The 15,547-nt window shown below is 53.1% G+C and overlaps 1 protein-coding gene across 1 annotated transcript in view; it reads left to right on the top strand.

Moving 5' to 3' along the window:
* Positions 1 to 15,547, top strand: part of ANKRD11 (ankyrin repeat domain 11) — a 40,622-nt gene that overhangs the window by 1,365 nt on the left and 23,710 nt on the right. The window contains exon 2 of the mRNA XM_009890329.1: positions 7,853 to 7,991. Coding sequence (XP_009888631.1) covers positions 7,853 to 7,991 — 139 coding nt within the window. The remainder of the gene's footprint in view (positions 1 to 7,852; positions 7,992 to 15,547) is intronic.

The raw sequence follows: 15,547 nt of genomic DNA, 5'->3' as shown, positions 1-15,547 counted from the left end.
AAATACGGGGGTTTGTCTGCACTGTGTAAGAAGCTTAATGTCGGTGCAGGTGCTTCGGGAGGGAGAGGATCAGTTATAATATGAATCAGCTCCCATTTTATTTCATCCACTCGCGCCAGCTTAAAGGCTGCATGTTATTTACAGAGCAGGTTTGTGGAGCGGCGCGAGGGACGCCGGGAACTGGAGTTATCTCCCGCTGGCTAAATAACTAGGACACAAATAATTTTATCCTTCCCATTCAGAGGCGTCAGCGCAGACCTGCGGAGAGTGGTATTGAGTAAGGATGGGGAAGAGCCTTTCTGCTCACTTAATTCTGGTCTTCTCAATGGAGAAAAAACTTGTCGTCTCTTGTCCTCCTGGGACTGAGCTGAGATCCAGCCAAAGTGGCCGAAGGACATCGTGCAGCAAATCGCCGTGTTTCTAGTTAACTCCGGAGCGTGATCTGGAGCAGTGAGTCAGGGTAAAAGCACTCGGTCATTAGACCTCCTCCTTCCAGACGCTGTTGTACCTGCCTGCAAAGCAAGCGGCTGCTTTTAATTTATCTTGCCTTTGTCAACACTTTCAAAGGCCCGAGCCTGCGGCTTGGCACACGCTGGCTGGCGGAGGCGCGCTAGGGAAGGCAGAGAGCGGCTGCGGCACAGCCTGAGCGGAGCCGTACCGAGGGACCCGCACCCACCGGGGCCGCCTGCGATGGCGCACAGGGCGAGCGTGGCGAAGCAACAGCTGCGTTGCCACTTAAGTGTTTTCCTCTCGATGTGACCTTAATATCGACAGTTGTTTTAACATTAGCTTCATGGTTGGGCTCTGAAGCTCTAGCACTGAAGGCGAGTACCGCTGCGGGATGCTCGGTGGTCCTGGTGTTGGGGTGGGCTGAGTGCTGCAGAAAACGTGTGAGTTCTGCACCTGAAGACGTTACAGCCGGGCTCTCCGGAAGGCTGCCCTTTCTGCAGAGGGCTCGTGCTTTGTGGAAGAGGATGTGAGCTGCTGCCTTTCAGTTGTAGAGCTAATTATAAGAGGGAACTCCTCCTAGCTCTCTGCTCCGTGCCCTTCCACGGGAGAGACCGATTAACTAGTGAGACGTCGCTTGTGCGGGCACAGCCATGAGAAGTGGTTTAAAAAGACCGTGTCTCTCTTGCCCTCTGTGGCCGACAGCATTAGATGCTTCATCTTCTTTGCTGCTGTTGAGCGAGGAGCTGTTTCTCCCGGGGTTAGCGGAGGCAGCGAGGCGGCCGGTCGGGCCCTGCCAGCCTTATATGGCTGCGCACAGCCTGCGTGGGGCGGGCGCTCGGCGGCCCCGGAGGCTCCTTCTGCTTGACTTCAGTCTGAAGGGTTTTGTAAAAATATGCATGCCATATATGAATAATTCTCCTTTCTGGTGTAGATCCACAGATCCCCATACCAGAAGCAGATTACTCATGACTTAGGCTGAGCAGAACACCGCAGCTAGAATTATATCGGTCGTCGAAACCATTTCCTGATGTGCCTGGGACCGCTTGCTGCGTGGTTACACCGTGTGCTCAGAGTCTGTGGCAGAGGATTTGTCTCTTTATGGGGAAATGCTCCCTCTTGCATAGCGGGAACAGTGGTTGAACACCAAGCAGAGCAGCACTTGACCCATGGTTGGTTTTTGCTTGTAGGAACTAGCAGAGGTTAACTGAGCAAACCGGGCAGAGACGACATTAAGAAAACTGCTGAAGTTGCTGCCTTCTCCCCCTCAGCCTTTCCTGGGTTAAAAGGGGGTGGTTTCTCGGTGAGGGAGCCTTGCTGAGCGAGCACGGTACCTTGCTGATACAGGCAAAGATGCCTTGATACAGGCTGGATCAAACTCCGTTGGCTTCCACAGGAGAGAAGGGGATATCTACTACACTTGTCATCCACAACAATTTTAGTAATATGAACACATTTTAGTCCTATTTCATTATTTTTCTTGCCTGTCAAAAAAGTTTTTGCTTTTTGTCCTCCCTCTTCTCCCCATTGCAGTAAAGGGAATGTAGTCCTCATTTCTCGATTCTTCTTGAAACCTGTCGGACTGTTAGGGCTTTCCTGCGCCGTACGAACGAGTGCCGGGCTGTGCATCCAGCGCAGAGCCATCCGCCGGCACGTGAAGCATGCAGAAGCACTGGGTGGCTTAGATACTGAAGAGCCGACGTTTCAGTGAAGATAAGCAGCCCGTAGTCCTTGCAGGGTGGTATTTCTTACAAACCTCCATGAAGGCCCAAGGCACACAGGAAAGGGACTTCAGTTCCAGTTGTCTCCATAATGTTTTGTTGCAACATTGATTGTGACCCAAATTCAGGCTTTTTGAAACTTCTTGTGTGTGTGTGTATGTGTTGTACTCTGGTGTTGGCAAGGCCACAAGGGACACTGATTGCAGGGATACCAGCGTTTGGTTTCCACCGCGTCCAGTGTTCCCTCTGGGTAAAATTCCGTCCATCCCTTTTTGTAGCACAGGGTATGAACCCTTCTCCTGCCCCTTCTCCCCACCCCTGGCAGAGACCTCTTCAGGGAACGGCAGGCTGCTGTCTGTATTAGTGCAGGAAAACTCCCGCTCTCGCAGCATTTGCTTTTTGCAGCGCGCGGGGCGTTTTGCCCACGGCAGGAGTTTGGTGTACCAGCTTGGTGTGCGGCATCACCCAGGGGCACGGCTATCGGAGCCCTTGCTCCTTCTGGGCTTCTCTCCTCCCAGGCTACCAGCCCTGGTTTTGTTCCTTGCCGCTTATTTCTTACTCTCATTGCAACCTGAAATACTTTCGACTCATTTTGGAGAACAAAGGGCTTTGGGGATTTCCATGGCTGGCGCTGCAAGTCTTTGCGTAAGCGGCCGGGACGTGAGTCAGGTTTTGCCGGTGCTGGAGTGAAGGCAGGGCTCCGGCGCAGCTCTCGGCGGGCGGGCAGAGGCAGTGGTGCGGAGTTCATGTGCGAGCGCTGACGGCGCAGCCCTGCTGCGCGCAGCGCTACGGACAGAAGGGGAGGCTGCAGATGCACGGCCCGTCCTGGAGAGCAAGCTGGAGATGCGTTCAGCTTCTCTGCTGGAAGTACAGATTTCTTTGCGCGTGGCTCTACCTTGCAGAATTTTGCATCTAAAAGAACTGCATGTTTGGTTTGGCTCCTGAGAACCTGCATTTGGACAGTAGGCTGGCCTAGCTGGAGCTCTGCGTGAGGGTGAAAAGTGGTTTTTATTTGAATATGTCATTAATGACCTGAGCAGATTGATATCGGGGTCTCTTGCTGATTAGAGATCTTTGTTGTAAAGAGAAGTCAGCGCAGGCGCAGTGAGGCACTTCCAGTCCTTACGCTGCGCGCGTGGCTTATATCGCCGTAGCATCTCACGTCGGGCAGCTTGTGGGGGCCACTTCGTGGTCGGTTTGTGCTCCAAAGCCTGACGGCTGATAGCAACTTGTGATGCATCTTTTAACTGTAGCAAGTGTAAGTCGAGGTGGGTTCAGTTATTCATACAGTAAGTCTTACTAATAACATAACGTGCTGGTAGGGGATTTTTCCTGAAGTCATGGTCTGCTGTCTGCCCTTTGCCAAAGCAGCTTTTATTAACACCTACAAAGGGGAACTTGTTTCTGTTGCTGAGCTCTCGACGGTACGCCCATTCCCCAAACTCCCTCTTACCCTCAGCAAGAGCCGTCCTGGCCTCCGAGAGCCCCGAGCCTGACGTACACACAGATGTTCTTACAAGTTTCTCTGCAATGTCGATTAATTTGGATTTGTTCCTTTGTGAAACCTGATTCAGAGGAGTCCAAGCTTACTTTAAACAGAAGACCTAAAAATGAAAACAGCTTATACTTGAAAAAAGGATGACGTTCTTCATTACAAAATTGGAAATAATTAGGGAAGTAAAGCTTAAAATAAGAAAATGAAAGCGCACGTTACTTTCAGGAATATGACTCTCCAAGCTGCCTTAATTTCTCTGCGGTGGTTTCACCGCCAACTGCTGCAGGCATCCTCAGCAGGTCACTGCTTTCCAGGGGGGAGCAAAGTTTGGATCTTCTTTGCTCCAATTAGTATAAAAGGTTATCATTGTGCTACTGTACAAATTAATCTTCAAAGCAGTGCCGGGACTGCTGCCACTTCCTTGGTTCCTTGGTATTTAATTTTGCTGAACTTACTGGATTAGCAGGTCCGAGCGTTAGGGTGAATGCAAACGAAGCGTTGCCCGAGCGTGCCCGACGCTGGGATTCACACGGCCATTTCCATTTCCATGCTGGGCTCACCGTCTTGTCTGGAAAGGGTTTTTACCTAATTCTTCTCTTCTTTGTCTTTCCTCTGACATGGAGCTTTTAACAGCATTGCTGTAACTTTCTTGAATAAGTTGCATTTTTACTTGTCCTGCACAGAGAATCCCGTGTGGCGTTAGTACAGCAGACGACTGACCTGCCTTGCAGGCAACGCAGATGCCCTGCGCCTGCAGGTTCGGGCTTTCGCACCACAGCAGCCAAGTCCAAAGATTAAGGGAATTTTAGAGAAGGTATGTTTTAAAAAAGCTGTCGCCAATCGTCGTTTGCTTTTAAGTGGGGTGCAAGAGCAGCGGTGCTGCCAGCCCATGCCTGGAGCCAGGTTGCCTGCGAGGCGGAGCGCTTCTCGGGCAGCAGAGGACATGACGGCTTTGCTCCAGCTGAAATCTATTTTAAGGTAACAAACAATGAAAGAATCGTTTTTTTTGTGTTGAGCACAATTGACCTCTTGTTGGAGCTCTCAACGCGAAACTGGTGTCTGGAAGAAATGCCGAGAGTGTAGGAAATCCCACCGCGGGGTGCCGGGGTCTCAGCCGCATCCTGACCTACTGCTGCGAGAGCAGGCAAAGAGTATCCTAGGGCTGAAATACCAGGTGGAACGGTCTGCTCAATGGCCCTGGGTGAGGAAATTGCGGTACAGACGGTGAGCACGGCAGCTGATGCAGGGAAGAGTCATTTTCAAAGCGTCAGTTATGACTGATCCACCTCAGAGTCTTCTAGAAGTACCTCTCTTACCGAGGACTGCCACCACTCGGTGCTGGCAAACCTGAGCCGCAGGTGCTGGATGTGAGAGCTACAAATGCACTGTCAGAGCAGGAAGAGGTGCTGCGTTTCACTGGCGCTTTTTGCCCCATCCCGTGGCTCCCCGATGGTGGAGCAGCTTGGATGCTACCTGTGCAGGTGTGCCCTTAGGCCTGGGCGGCAGAGGAAGAGTTGTGCACATGGTCTTCTCTAGCTTTGTGCTCTTGTCCCAGGTTCTGACTTCAAAGCGTAAAAATTGTTGGGCTGATCGTTGTCTTGAAGTGCAGTTGATGTTTTTGAGGGGCACGTTGGGGCCACATCTCTGCAGTCGTTACACACGGGGAAGACGGTGCTTTGCCCCGCTTCGACACAGCCTCTCGAGTACTCACCACTGATGCAGGGTTAGTGGCCTCTGAGTGTAGCTTTGCCGTTTGAGCTTGCATTAAACTGGGGAGGGAAAGGATGGACCCACTTACCTGCTCGGAACAAGGCACTCCTGGGAGATGGTCGGTAGTCCCTGGCACTACTTACACCTCTGAGCTGGTCAGAGCAGCAGCTGGCAATAGGAGTGGCATCGTTTGTTATTGCAGACTATTTTTCTTGGCGTCAGAAAAAAATAAGACAAATGCATTTAAATCCAGAGTGTTTAAACGAAATGCTAGAGTGTTTCTTTTGGCTGTTGTGACTTTGTCCCATCGCTCCGCTGACTCCTGTGCCGAGGAGAGGCTCTCGGCAGCTGCTCTGGAGCAGGGCTGCCCTTCTTCGGGCTCCAGACATGAAGTCCTACGCACCCCGTGGCCAAACGTGCCTTGGCTCCCTCCAACCACAAAAGCCACTGTCAGATAGGTTTCTTTAGCTTGCTTTACCAAAAAAGGGATGCCCCAGCTTATTTTTTTAGTCCCCCCCGGAGCGTGGGTGACAGGGGCCGAATATCAGGCGTGCAGCTGCAGGGCTGTCACGCTGCCCATCGCGAAGGGGAGAGAGGCTCTGGGCAGCTGCTCTGGAGCAGGGCTGCCCTTCTTCGGGCTCCAGACATGAAGTCCTACGCACCCCGTGGCCAAACGTGCCTTGGCTCCCTCCAACCACAAAAGCCACTGTCAGATAGGTTTCTTTAGCTTGCTTTACCAAAAAAGGGATGCCCCAGCTTATTTTTTTAGTCCCCCCCGGAGCGTGGGTGACAGGGGCCGAATATCAGGCGTGCAGCTGCAGGGCTGTCACGCTGCCCATCGCGAAGGGGACGTGCGAGCAGAACCCGTTGGTCCAAGTAAACAGTTTCTCTTTAATCTGCGGGTGAAGTCTGGTTGCCAGACAGAAACTCGGAAAGAGGAAGGAGCAGTGTACACAGTGACGACGCGGTCTTGTGACTGCTGGCACAGGAGCCACCTGCCAGGGCGCTGAGTCTGATGCAGACAGCATGACTGGGCTTCTCTAAACAAGGGAATTTCTGTTAGATTTGCTCGTCTGAGTTTCCAGCGATGGTCTTGCAGGATTTAATGTATTGAGATTCTTTTATTTAATCTAACTTTATATCTAAAGCTTAGGGTCTAGGTTTTGCTGGGTTATTGAAATCGGATCTGTCACAGAGCTGCTCGTTCTGGCCTTGTTTTTAGAGCAGTGGCACAGAGTTCAATCCAGAAGTGCTTGCTTAAAATAAGACTGCTTCTCATATACAAAACCCACAAGTGCATGACTTCAGGCTGTATGTATTCTCAGCATACTGAACTCCTGAAGTTTGAGTTACATACCAGCTCTCGCTGTTCATGTGAAAAATCTGGCCTGTCTCAACACTTGGTAACTTTGTCTTGCTCGGGACGTTTCTTCAAAATTTCTTCCTGCTGCTTATACCGAGCAGTCCCCAGCATCGCCTGCTTCACCTCACCGCGCGTTAAAATCCAAACCAACCCGAATAAACGAGACCAGGACAAAGCAGACATAGGTCTGCCTCTCTGCGAAGGCACTGAATGCTCAGCCAGCGTCGGCATCGCTTGCCATGCTTTTATGCAACATCGGTAGGTTTGTTCTTAAGGTAGCTTCTCCTCTTAAAATCCCAGCAGAAACCTGCATGGGAGAGGGACGGCTGCGATGGAGGCAGTGGCGGGAGCGCAGGCAGAGCGGGCAGCAGGTTGAGCCTGCCCGCTGTTGGACGGAGAGTGCTGCCTATGGCATATAGGCAGAGCTGTACTGGCCTTTCTGGTACAAACCGTTGCGCTGACTGTACAATGCAAACCTTCTAAGTGTATTTGGCTGCGGTGCTGATCCTGTAAACGGTCAGTAATGTTAGCAGGCTTATCGGCTGCCAAAATACCCTCCAGAATAACATGTTATCACGCAAGCTCAAATGGTAATGCAGTATGCTTGTGCTAGAAATACCGCCAGCCCCAAGGAGAAGCCCTCAGCTCTCCGTGTTGGACAAAGGGCTTTAACGCCATTTTTCGTGTGTCCCCTGGACATGCTGTGCACGCTCCCCTGCATCCCTCTTCTCCCTGGGATCGGGAAACCCTTCCCAAACGGTGGGAGCAGTTGTGTTTGGAAATCCTTGGGTTCCCCCACCCCAGCCTGCCTTCCGCCTGCGCTCACAGCCGGGCGCATCCTCAGCTGCGCACAAGGCGTTGGCTCCAGTTTTCACGTGAATTGGTTGCAGGTTTGGCACCACGCAGCAGCCTTGGTTGTCCATCCTCTTCTCTGGTGGTGTTTTAGCTTTTTAGCTTCATGGAGGCTCCTCTCTGCAAGATGGTAAACCCTAAAGCTGGAAACCCACAGGAGAAAGGAGAGGACAAGAGCTGCATGAGGCTGGCGCAGGACATTGTGGGGTAAGGTGGGCACAGTCTGGGGAAGTCTCCTGTTAATCTGGTCTCTTCTCTTTCTAGGATAAAGATAAAGTTTCTCTAACCAAGACTCCAAAGTTGGACCGGAGCGATGGCGGCAAAGAGGTGAAAGAGCGAGCGACCAAACGGAAGTTGCCTTTCACTGTTGGAACAAATGGAGATCAAAAAGACTCGGATACAGGTACAGAAATGACATATTCCACCCTCAAAACGTGAATGTTGGGGCTGGTGGGGAGCACACAGTATCCAACCTACAGGCAATCCATACTGAAGCCTCGTATCAAATTTCCTGTATGTTTTAATTGAAGGAAGAGGCATGTGGACAGGAGGAGAACTCCTGTGGCATCCATCTACACATCTGGAGCCGAGTGCATTAAGACCCTTATGCTGTTACTAATATATTTAACAGGACCAAGAGGTGGCTCTGTGAGGAGGCCCCAGAGCCCTTTCCTTTGGCTGGTGGTCCATTCCCCTCTGTTGGTAACTAGTCCAGCTCACGAACTTCAGCTTAGACAAGCTGAGAAGCAGTGCTGGGCCTGCTAGTAAGAACTTGGAAAATAAGAGAATAAAGCTGAGTTACTCTTTAAAAGAAAAACAACAAGCAGTAAAAAAACCGAGCTTGCATGCGTCTGCCGAAAGTAAACCTGATATATGTGTGTATGTCTGTGTAAATAGGTATGTATACCTCTCTAGCCACGTGTTGTTGGTTTGGGGCTTTAAACTTTTAGTACTTCACTGTCTTAAAACTGAACAACTATTTCCAACTGGTGTGTGCGCAGGCATTGTCAAACGTGTAAAACCGTCTGGAGGTCATACTGGTGGGCTGGAGGTGTGACTGGGGTGATGGGGCCGTCTGGGCCTGGTTGAGTCTTTAGGTCAGCTATTTGGGGCTGGTGGAGGTGGTCCTCAGGACCATAAGGACATGAAGGTGACCTGTTTGCCCCTGTTCTTGGGACTGCCAGGGTCGCTTTGGTGGTTGCAGCATGGCTGAGCAGTGCCTCCTCAACACACGCCTGGTCCCTGGGATGCGTTGGTGCTGCTGTGGGTATTTCAGCCTGGCTGTGGCATGGTCAGGCAGGTCACATCTCGTGGCAGAAGAGTGGCTGGTACCCGTGGCTCTTGGGCTCTTGCCCACCGTGGCCCGACGTAGCTAGAGAGACGTTGAATGGGCTGTTTGATTTGCAAGCAATTGGGAAGAGCTGTCGCAAAGCTTTGATGTGGAGAAAATAATGTTACTTGGTTGCGAGGGGCTTAACTGTGGCTTTATGGGCAGAGGTTTGCATAGGTCCTTTCTGTACATTTCTAGGAAGTCTGCGCTTGGAAATAGTTCTGGTCAGGTAACGATCAATAATTGTGCCAAGAGATAAAATGGACTAAAAGTTGGGAATATGCTTAGGAATGGTAAAAAAAAGATCTATTTGCTGTTAGTCTCTTGTGAGCGTGTGAGGTGGTCTGACGCGGGACGCGGTGCGTCAGCCCATGTGAGCTGTCGGCCGGGTCTCCTCTGGTTCAGAAGTCGGGAGGGCAGATTTTAAAACATCACGAGTGCCACCTGGGTCACGCAGCCATCACGGCGCTGGGGGCTGTTTGGCAGGCGAGGACGTGCGGTGGCGTGTCCTGGGGCTGGCCTGACATCTCTGTGGGTTTCTGTGTGCCGGGTGGTAACTTCCTCAGTTGCTGAACAACCTGTCTGGAGAGAAAGTTTCAAAACATTCGTTCATTTTGTTAAGCTGGTACTGATGGTCCTTCGCAGGAATGAAGTGTGGGGTTTGCGTTTATGGCGTGCAGATGGGCGAGTGCGTCACCGAATGAATAAACTGGGGTTTGCAGTTGTGGGAGAAAGGGTGGCCCCCGACCATCGGGGAGCAGATGGGGTTACAGCCCAACACAGAGGATCCTCATGCACCCCCCAAACAGGCGGCGTGGGGAGCGCTTTGGCACGGTTTGTGGTGCTGTAGTGTCTCACTTGAATAAATTTAGGATTGTCACCTTTGAAGGGAGGGTGGCCAGGGCAAGGCAGAGCTGATTAGCCAGAACCATAGCTGCTGCTTTTTGTCAAGGGTGTTTCTGCCACGTTCAGTACTTGGTTTAGAATTTAAACCCAAACTTGCTTCAGGGCTGTCTGACCCTCGTGACAGCTAGAATGTCGTGGTAGGGCTCCACCAGCTCGCTTTCCATGTCCCCCAGCAGCACTTATCTGCCTCTCACAGGGCTCTGGCTGTGGAGATGTTAGAAATGTTTCTGCTGGCGGTATCGCGAGGGAAACCGAATTAAAAAGAGAGAGCAGCTGGGTGGGGAGAGCAGAGCGCTGCTGGGGGAGAGGCTGCGGCTGCTGCAGGCTGCAGAGGAGCAGCAGCGCAGCCCGTGAGACGCCCCTGCCCATCGGCTCCCGCCTTACCCCTCTGTTTTCAGCAGGTATGTGACTCTCCATCTTCGGACACGTCTTCCCCTTCCTCTTCCGAGCTCATCCTTCCCGGGGAAGGAAGTGTGCGAGCGGCAGGGCTGAGCCAAGGGGCGGCAGCTGCCCAGCTCCCTGCCTGCACGGAGACCCGGAGGTGGTCAGTGGGCTCAAAGATGAACTTAAAAAAAAAAACCAAGGCTCGACAAATGCTGGAAAGGGGTAGGAGAATCTCTAACAGCATATTTGGTGGAGAGTGAAGAGAGGAAGTGACTCAGCTGCTGGGGAGGAGATAGCATTAGGGAGATGCAGGTAAACACGCAGAGGCAGACTGATACTTAGCAGGAGCCTGTTTCTCTTCCCTGAGATCTTTTACTCCAGGATTTAGATGCTTGAGATGAAAAAAGACTTACTGCACCTTGCTCCCCTCTTGCACCACCCTATTGCAACCATGGGGTGTTTCAGGCCCTTCTGTTCCTTGGCCTGGCTCGAGGCCGCCTTTTGTTTAGCGGGTAGAGGCATGTTTGTAGGTGCCCAAAAGTTGCCCATGTCATACAGGGACGGAGGGGTGCCCCCGAGCCTGTGCACGTGTAATCAGCGTGGCACTCGTCTGACAGCACACCCCTGGCAGTGCGTGGCTCGCAGGCTGCCGGATGGGCTTTTATCACGGAACACCGGGGCTGCAGCACACCCACCCCACAGCCCCCGATACCTCCCCGCTGCCCGAGCAGAAACACCGCTTGCCCCCATCCCCAGGGGGGGAAGGAGGCTGCTTTTTCTTGTTTTGTTCCTAAACTTTGAGTTCAGCTCTTGTGAGAAGTGGGATTGCAACATCGGTGTTCGCCGTGCCAGTTGCAGAGTTGACCTTAGATGATTTATGTAATGCGGTCGTGCTTCCCAGGCTGCTGTACACAGGCTGTCGTGTTTGTTTGAGGGTAGTTTTGCTATGGTGTTCTACAGCCACGTGGAATTCAGCTGTACGGATGTGGGAGCTAGGAGAGCTCTCTTTTTGCCTGTATATATTTTTTGTCCCCTCTTTAAATGTTTAAACAATAATATGAATCCTCATCCTGATTTGTTGCAGTGGCTCGTCTTCCTTAGAGCACAGTGTATCTGTTGCGTTTTTTCCCCTAGAATAGCTCTGGCTCAGCTTTGACATACGTACACTGTACGCGGTACAAGAAAGCATCTGTGATGGGTTTGCCTCGCCGTCGAAGGGCGGCGAAGCCCACCCTGGCTGGCTGTTCGGCAGCAGCCGGGTGCTGCAGCGTGGTTGCCTGTCGGAGCCTCCCTGCGTTTGCCAGACGTGGTGTGAGCGGAGGCTGTGGGCTGTCGGTGTGCCAGCCCGTGCCGGGACAGGCGGTGAGAGCCCATGTGCGTTACTGCCTCCGTCTGCCTCCTCCGTGCGCGAATGGCACCGTCCCCTCACCCGCAGGTTGTGAACATTACGTCTCTCGCACGCTCATAACACCCTGAGCACCAGTGCCTCCCATCACTGGGACGGCTTTTCCAGTTTCACCCAGGTTTTCCCAGGGGAGGTGTGTGTTTGGGGACAGAGGTCTGCCCCGGTCCTTCGCTCACGCTGGCACGGGGCAGCTCACCTGCCCTTGCTTTAATCCTACCGCTGCAGCCCACTCCTGGAGTTGGTTTAGGAGCGTGCGCTGCTGGCAGAGTGCTGATGTGTTCAGAAAGTGAGCAAGTAAGCGATTTCCTTCTTGGTCTGTTCTTATTTGCAGCAGCCTGCCTCCAGCACAGCGTGCCTTCGCTGCGCCCTGATCCTGAGCAAGCGTTCCCAGCGCTGCTCGGGGTTTGTCCCCGTACGGAGCCAGGCTTGGTGTGGGCTGCGGGAGGTGCTGCGGGCCAGCGCTGCTTAAAGTGTATGGTTTGGGTACAGTAGATTCAGTGCTAAATCTTTTAAAATTATCTCCTTCAGAATGGTTTCTAGAGCAACAATTCCGGCTCTCGGGTTCCTCAGAGTTAACTAAATAAACTGTCTTTAGGAAAAAAAAAAATGCATAAAGCTGTGAGCCTCCAGACTGTGCATGTTACAGATCCAGCACTGTGGGAGCAGCATCTCTCTACCTGAGACTTCTCCTTCCTTCTCCTTTCACTCGTGCGGCATCTCCCCACGTCCACAGACGTTGCCGAGAGCCTACGTGCTGCCTGGCAGCCGCCGAACGAGTAAAGCCAGCTTTTTTTCCCAGCAATTTCAGCAGCTTGTGAGGCTTCACGCAGCTCGTTGTTGGTGTGCCGCCCTGAAAGGAGGTTAGGCATTAAAAAAAACCCACACCAAGAAATATTAGAAAATTGTAATATTAAGAAGCACGCAGAGGAGCATCCCGTGGAGACAGCAGGGAGAGAAGGGGACAGTCCCGCTGGGAAGCCACCTGCGGGGAGGTGGCGGGAGAGGTGGGCAGGGGCGGCTGGCGCAGAGCGGGGCGCAGCGGCTGAGTCATGGGCTGACTCAACGGCACCAGACTGCCGGCACGGGGCCGGGCGCTCCCCGCCTCCCGCACAGCCTGCGGCGCGGACGCTTCTCACGGCCGGGTTTTTTACTGCTCTGTGTCCTGCTTACCCGATCAGGTAATGCTGCTCAAAGGTCAGCTGTGAAATGCACAGTCCGGAGTGCAATATTCATTATATCCACTAATGCTGCGGACGGTTTCTTTAGCTGGATGTCAGGCTGTCACTCGAGTCCCTTGGCTCGAGGCGGAGCCGTGGTTTCCAGGCCTTTAGTCGTCATCGGGGAGAGTTAGGACTTATTACAAATCGCCGAGTGCTGCGAGTTAATTTTGGCCTCCGAGAGCTCTTCCTGGGAGCTGGAAAGGCCTGAGCAAGGCTGCGTCAAGACTGCGGGTCCACAGCAGTGCTGGGCGCCCCGTTACCTCCCTGGGTGCAGAAGGTCTGTCTCCTCTGAGGATTCACTTGGGAGAAGTGAGGAATACGGTGGAGTTTATTTTGCCTTTGCAGGGTTGCCGCTGGTTTTCCGTGCCTCCAGCCCCTTGACTTCCACTGCTGCTCCTCCCCTCTTGTGTGAAATCTTGAGGACTGGTTTTGTGTGCGTTTAGTGGCAAAATCAGTGCGTGTGGGAGAGAAGCTCAGTTTTGTCCAGATCATGCCCAAACCCTGCCATTGCTAAATAACACCCAGGCTTAAATAAACGCACTCTTAAAAGCAGAGGCACTGGAGCCATCCCGTGCTCCTGCTCGCTGCTGTGGTCGTGTGGAGTTGGCGCGGCATCTGCTGCTCTTGTTCGATGGGAGCTGCAGCCGGGGTGCCCAGCCCTCGCCTCAGCAGCTTTAGTCCACAGCCACACACCTCACTTACGTAAAGTTCCCCGGACACCGAGAAATCCGAATTTTGAAGCGTTTTGTCAAGTAGAGTTTCATGTCTCTTGCAGCTCTTGAGCCGAGCGCTTTGCAAACCTGAACTCTCCCTACAGCCTCCCCGAGGAGGGGACGAGGGGAGCAGGGGGGAGGCAGGAGGGGTTTGCGTGCATCTGAGAGTGCTGCAGAAGGGGATATTGGGTGGGTTGGATGCCATTTCAACCTGGTGGGTGGTAACCTGAAAGCTGGAACTCTCAGGTCTGGCAATGATGGTGAGCTACCGCCTCCTCCATCAGCCCGGCGGTGGCTCACGGCCAAGCAGAAGCCTGGTTCTCCCCGTGCCGCCCCGGCAGCACTGCCTCCGACCCGAGCATTGCCACTTCCAGTCCCCGGCCAGAGTGGGAATGCTGAGCGGCGTGTGGTTTAGCAGCATTGTGGCTTCGGGTCATGGGATTTCTCAGCATCGATTGATATTTTTGTTTGTTGTTGTTGTTGCTACAGTTGGGTTTTGAGTTGAACTAAATGTCACGGCAGGCTGTGCTGCCGTGGTGGGGCAGGCAGGGGTGGCGATGCCGATGCTGGCGGAGGTGAGGGACCCGCTGCGGTGCAAAGGCACGGAGTAGGAGGGAGGCTCCTGTTCTGGAGATGGAGAGCGGCAGCTTCCCGTGACAACAGAAATAACAATGGCATCATCGTGTCCCTGTTGTGGCTTCGTGGCATTTGACAGTCATCTCAACTCGGGGTGGGGAGAGGTGGCTGGACTCTGGATGGGGAGGAAAACTGGAAAACACGGCCTGAGAGCCCGGCAGGCCCCGCAGCTGAAAAGTGGAAGTCCTTAAGCTGTTTCTGCCTCTTGCTTAGAAAAAAGAAATAAAAGCAATACCACTCTTTTAAGTTCTTGAATAATAAAGTAAGTGTAAGCTGGGAATAAGAAGCTGGTGGAACTACTCCGTGTCCCCAGCTCTCCTGCATCCCCAGCCCCTTGCCCTCTCTTACCACCCCTCCCGGCTGCCCATCACACTCTGCTGGTGCTGGGAGGGGGTGCTGGTGACCCCCCGGCTGTGGGCTGGCACTGCCGCAGGGCTGGGGCAGCGTCCATCCATCCAGCTCCCCTCTGACTTGGGATGTCTGGCAGCTTCCTTGCCCCCAGCCTGAGGTCCCTTCCCAACGAGGCAGCAGGTTTCTGAGGTTTGGTGTTGCAGTCCCCACAATGTGTTTAGACCCCGTGATGTATTTATTTAGCAAGCAGCCGTACCCCTGGAGCAGCTATCGCTGAAGGTGGTGTGGGTGCCCCTGCCCTTCTGCAAAGCACCGGAGTGTTCACCCCAAGGTTCCACCTCGGCACAGGAGGGTTTTGCTTTTTGGGGAGGAGGGGAGAGACAAAATCCGCCCCCGCCAGCCCTCTGAGCTGATCTGTGCACACCCACCTTTTCCCTGGCTTCGGGGGGCTGTCTGGGTGCCCAGGGCTGAGCCCAGGGGCTCGTAGCCAGCCGGGGAGGTGCTGCTGGTGGACCGGGGTTAGCATGAGTACGGTCAGCAAGAGCTTAAAACTTCTGCTGCTTTGCAGCGTCCTTCGCGCTAATCCCCCGAGTATGTTATGTGACGCTAATCACTAGGTTAGAAAATGCTTGATGAATCAGATGACCTAAACCATCGTCCTCTCCTGGAGCTGGTTCTTGGGTTGCCTAATGCCTGCGAGTGTTTTGAGCGACACTGCATGGGAACGGGCTCGTTAGTCACAAGTTGCGAGGCTGGCGAGGGAATCCGTGAGAAGCAAATTGCTGGCTTATTAAAAAATGCATCTGCGTACGAAAACTGTTATTTGTGCGCGTTTTCTGTCGCTGGCTTGGGTCTGATGTGTGCAGCTGGGGGACTCTAATGGGCTGTGCTGCATTGGGTCTTTCTTTGGTTGTATAATTTCAGTCCTTTTACTAAAATAGTCAAGAAACTGTTCTCACCTAGCAACCAGAGAGAGAGTGAATGTCAGAGCTTCTCCGTTTCTAGCTGGGCTCC

Source organism: Charadrius vociferus, unplaced genomic scaffold (assembly GCF_000708025.1).
Source record: "Charadrius vociferus isolate BGI_N301 unplaced genomic scaffold, ASM70802v2 scaffold358, whole genome shotgun sequence".
In the NCBI taxonomy this organism is placed as follows: domain Eukaryota; kingdom Metazoa; phylum Chordata; class Aves; order Charadriiformes; family Charadriidae; genus Charadrius; species Charadrius vociferus.
The sequence above is the reverse complement of the archived record's forward strand: the minus strand, read 5'-3'. Positions and strand labels throughout refer to the sequence as shown.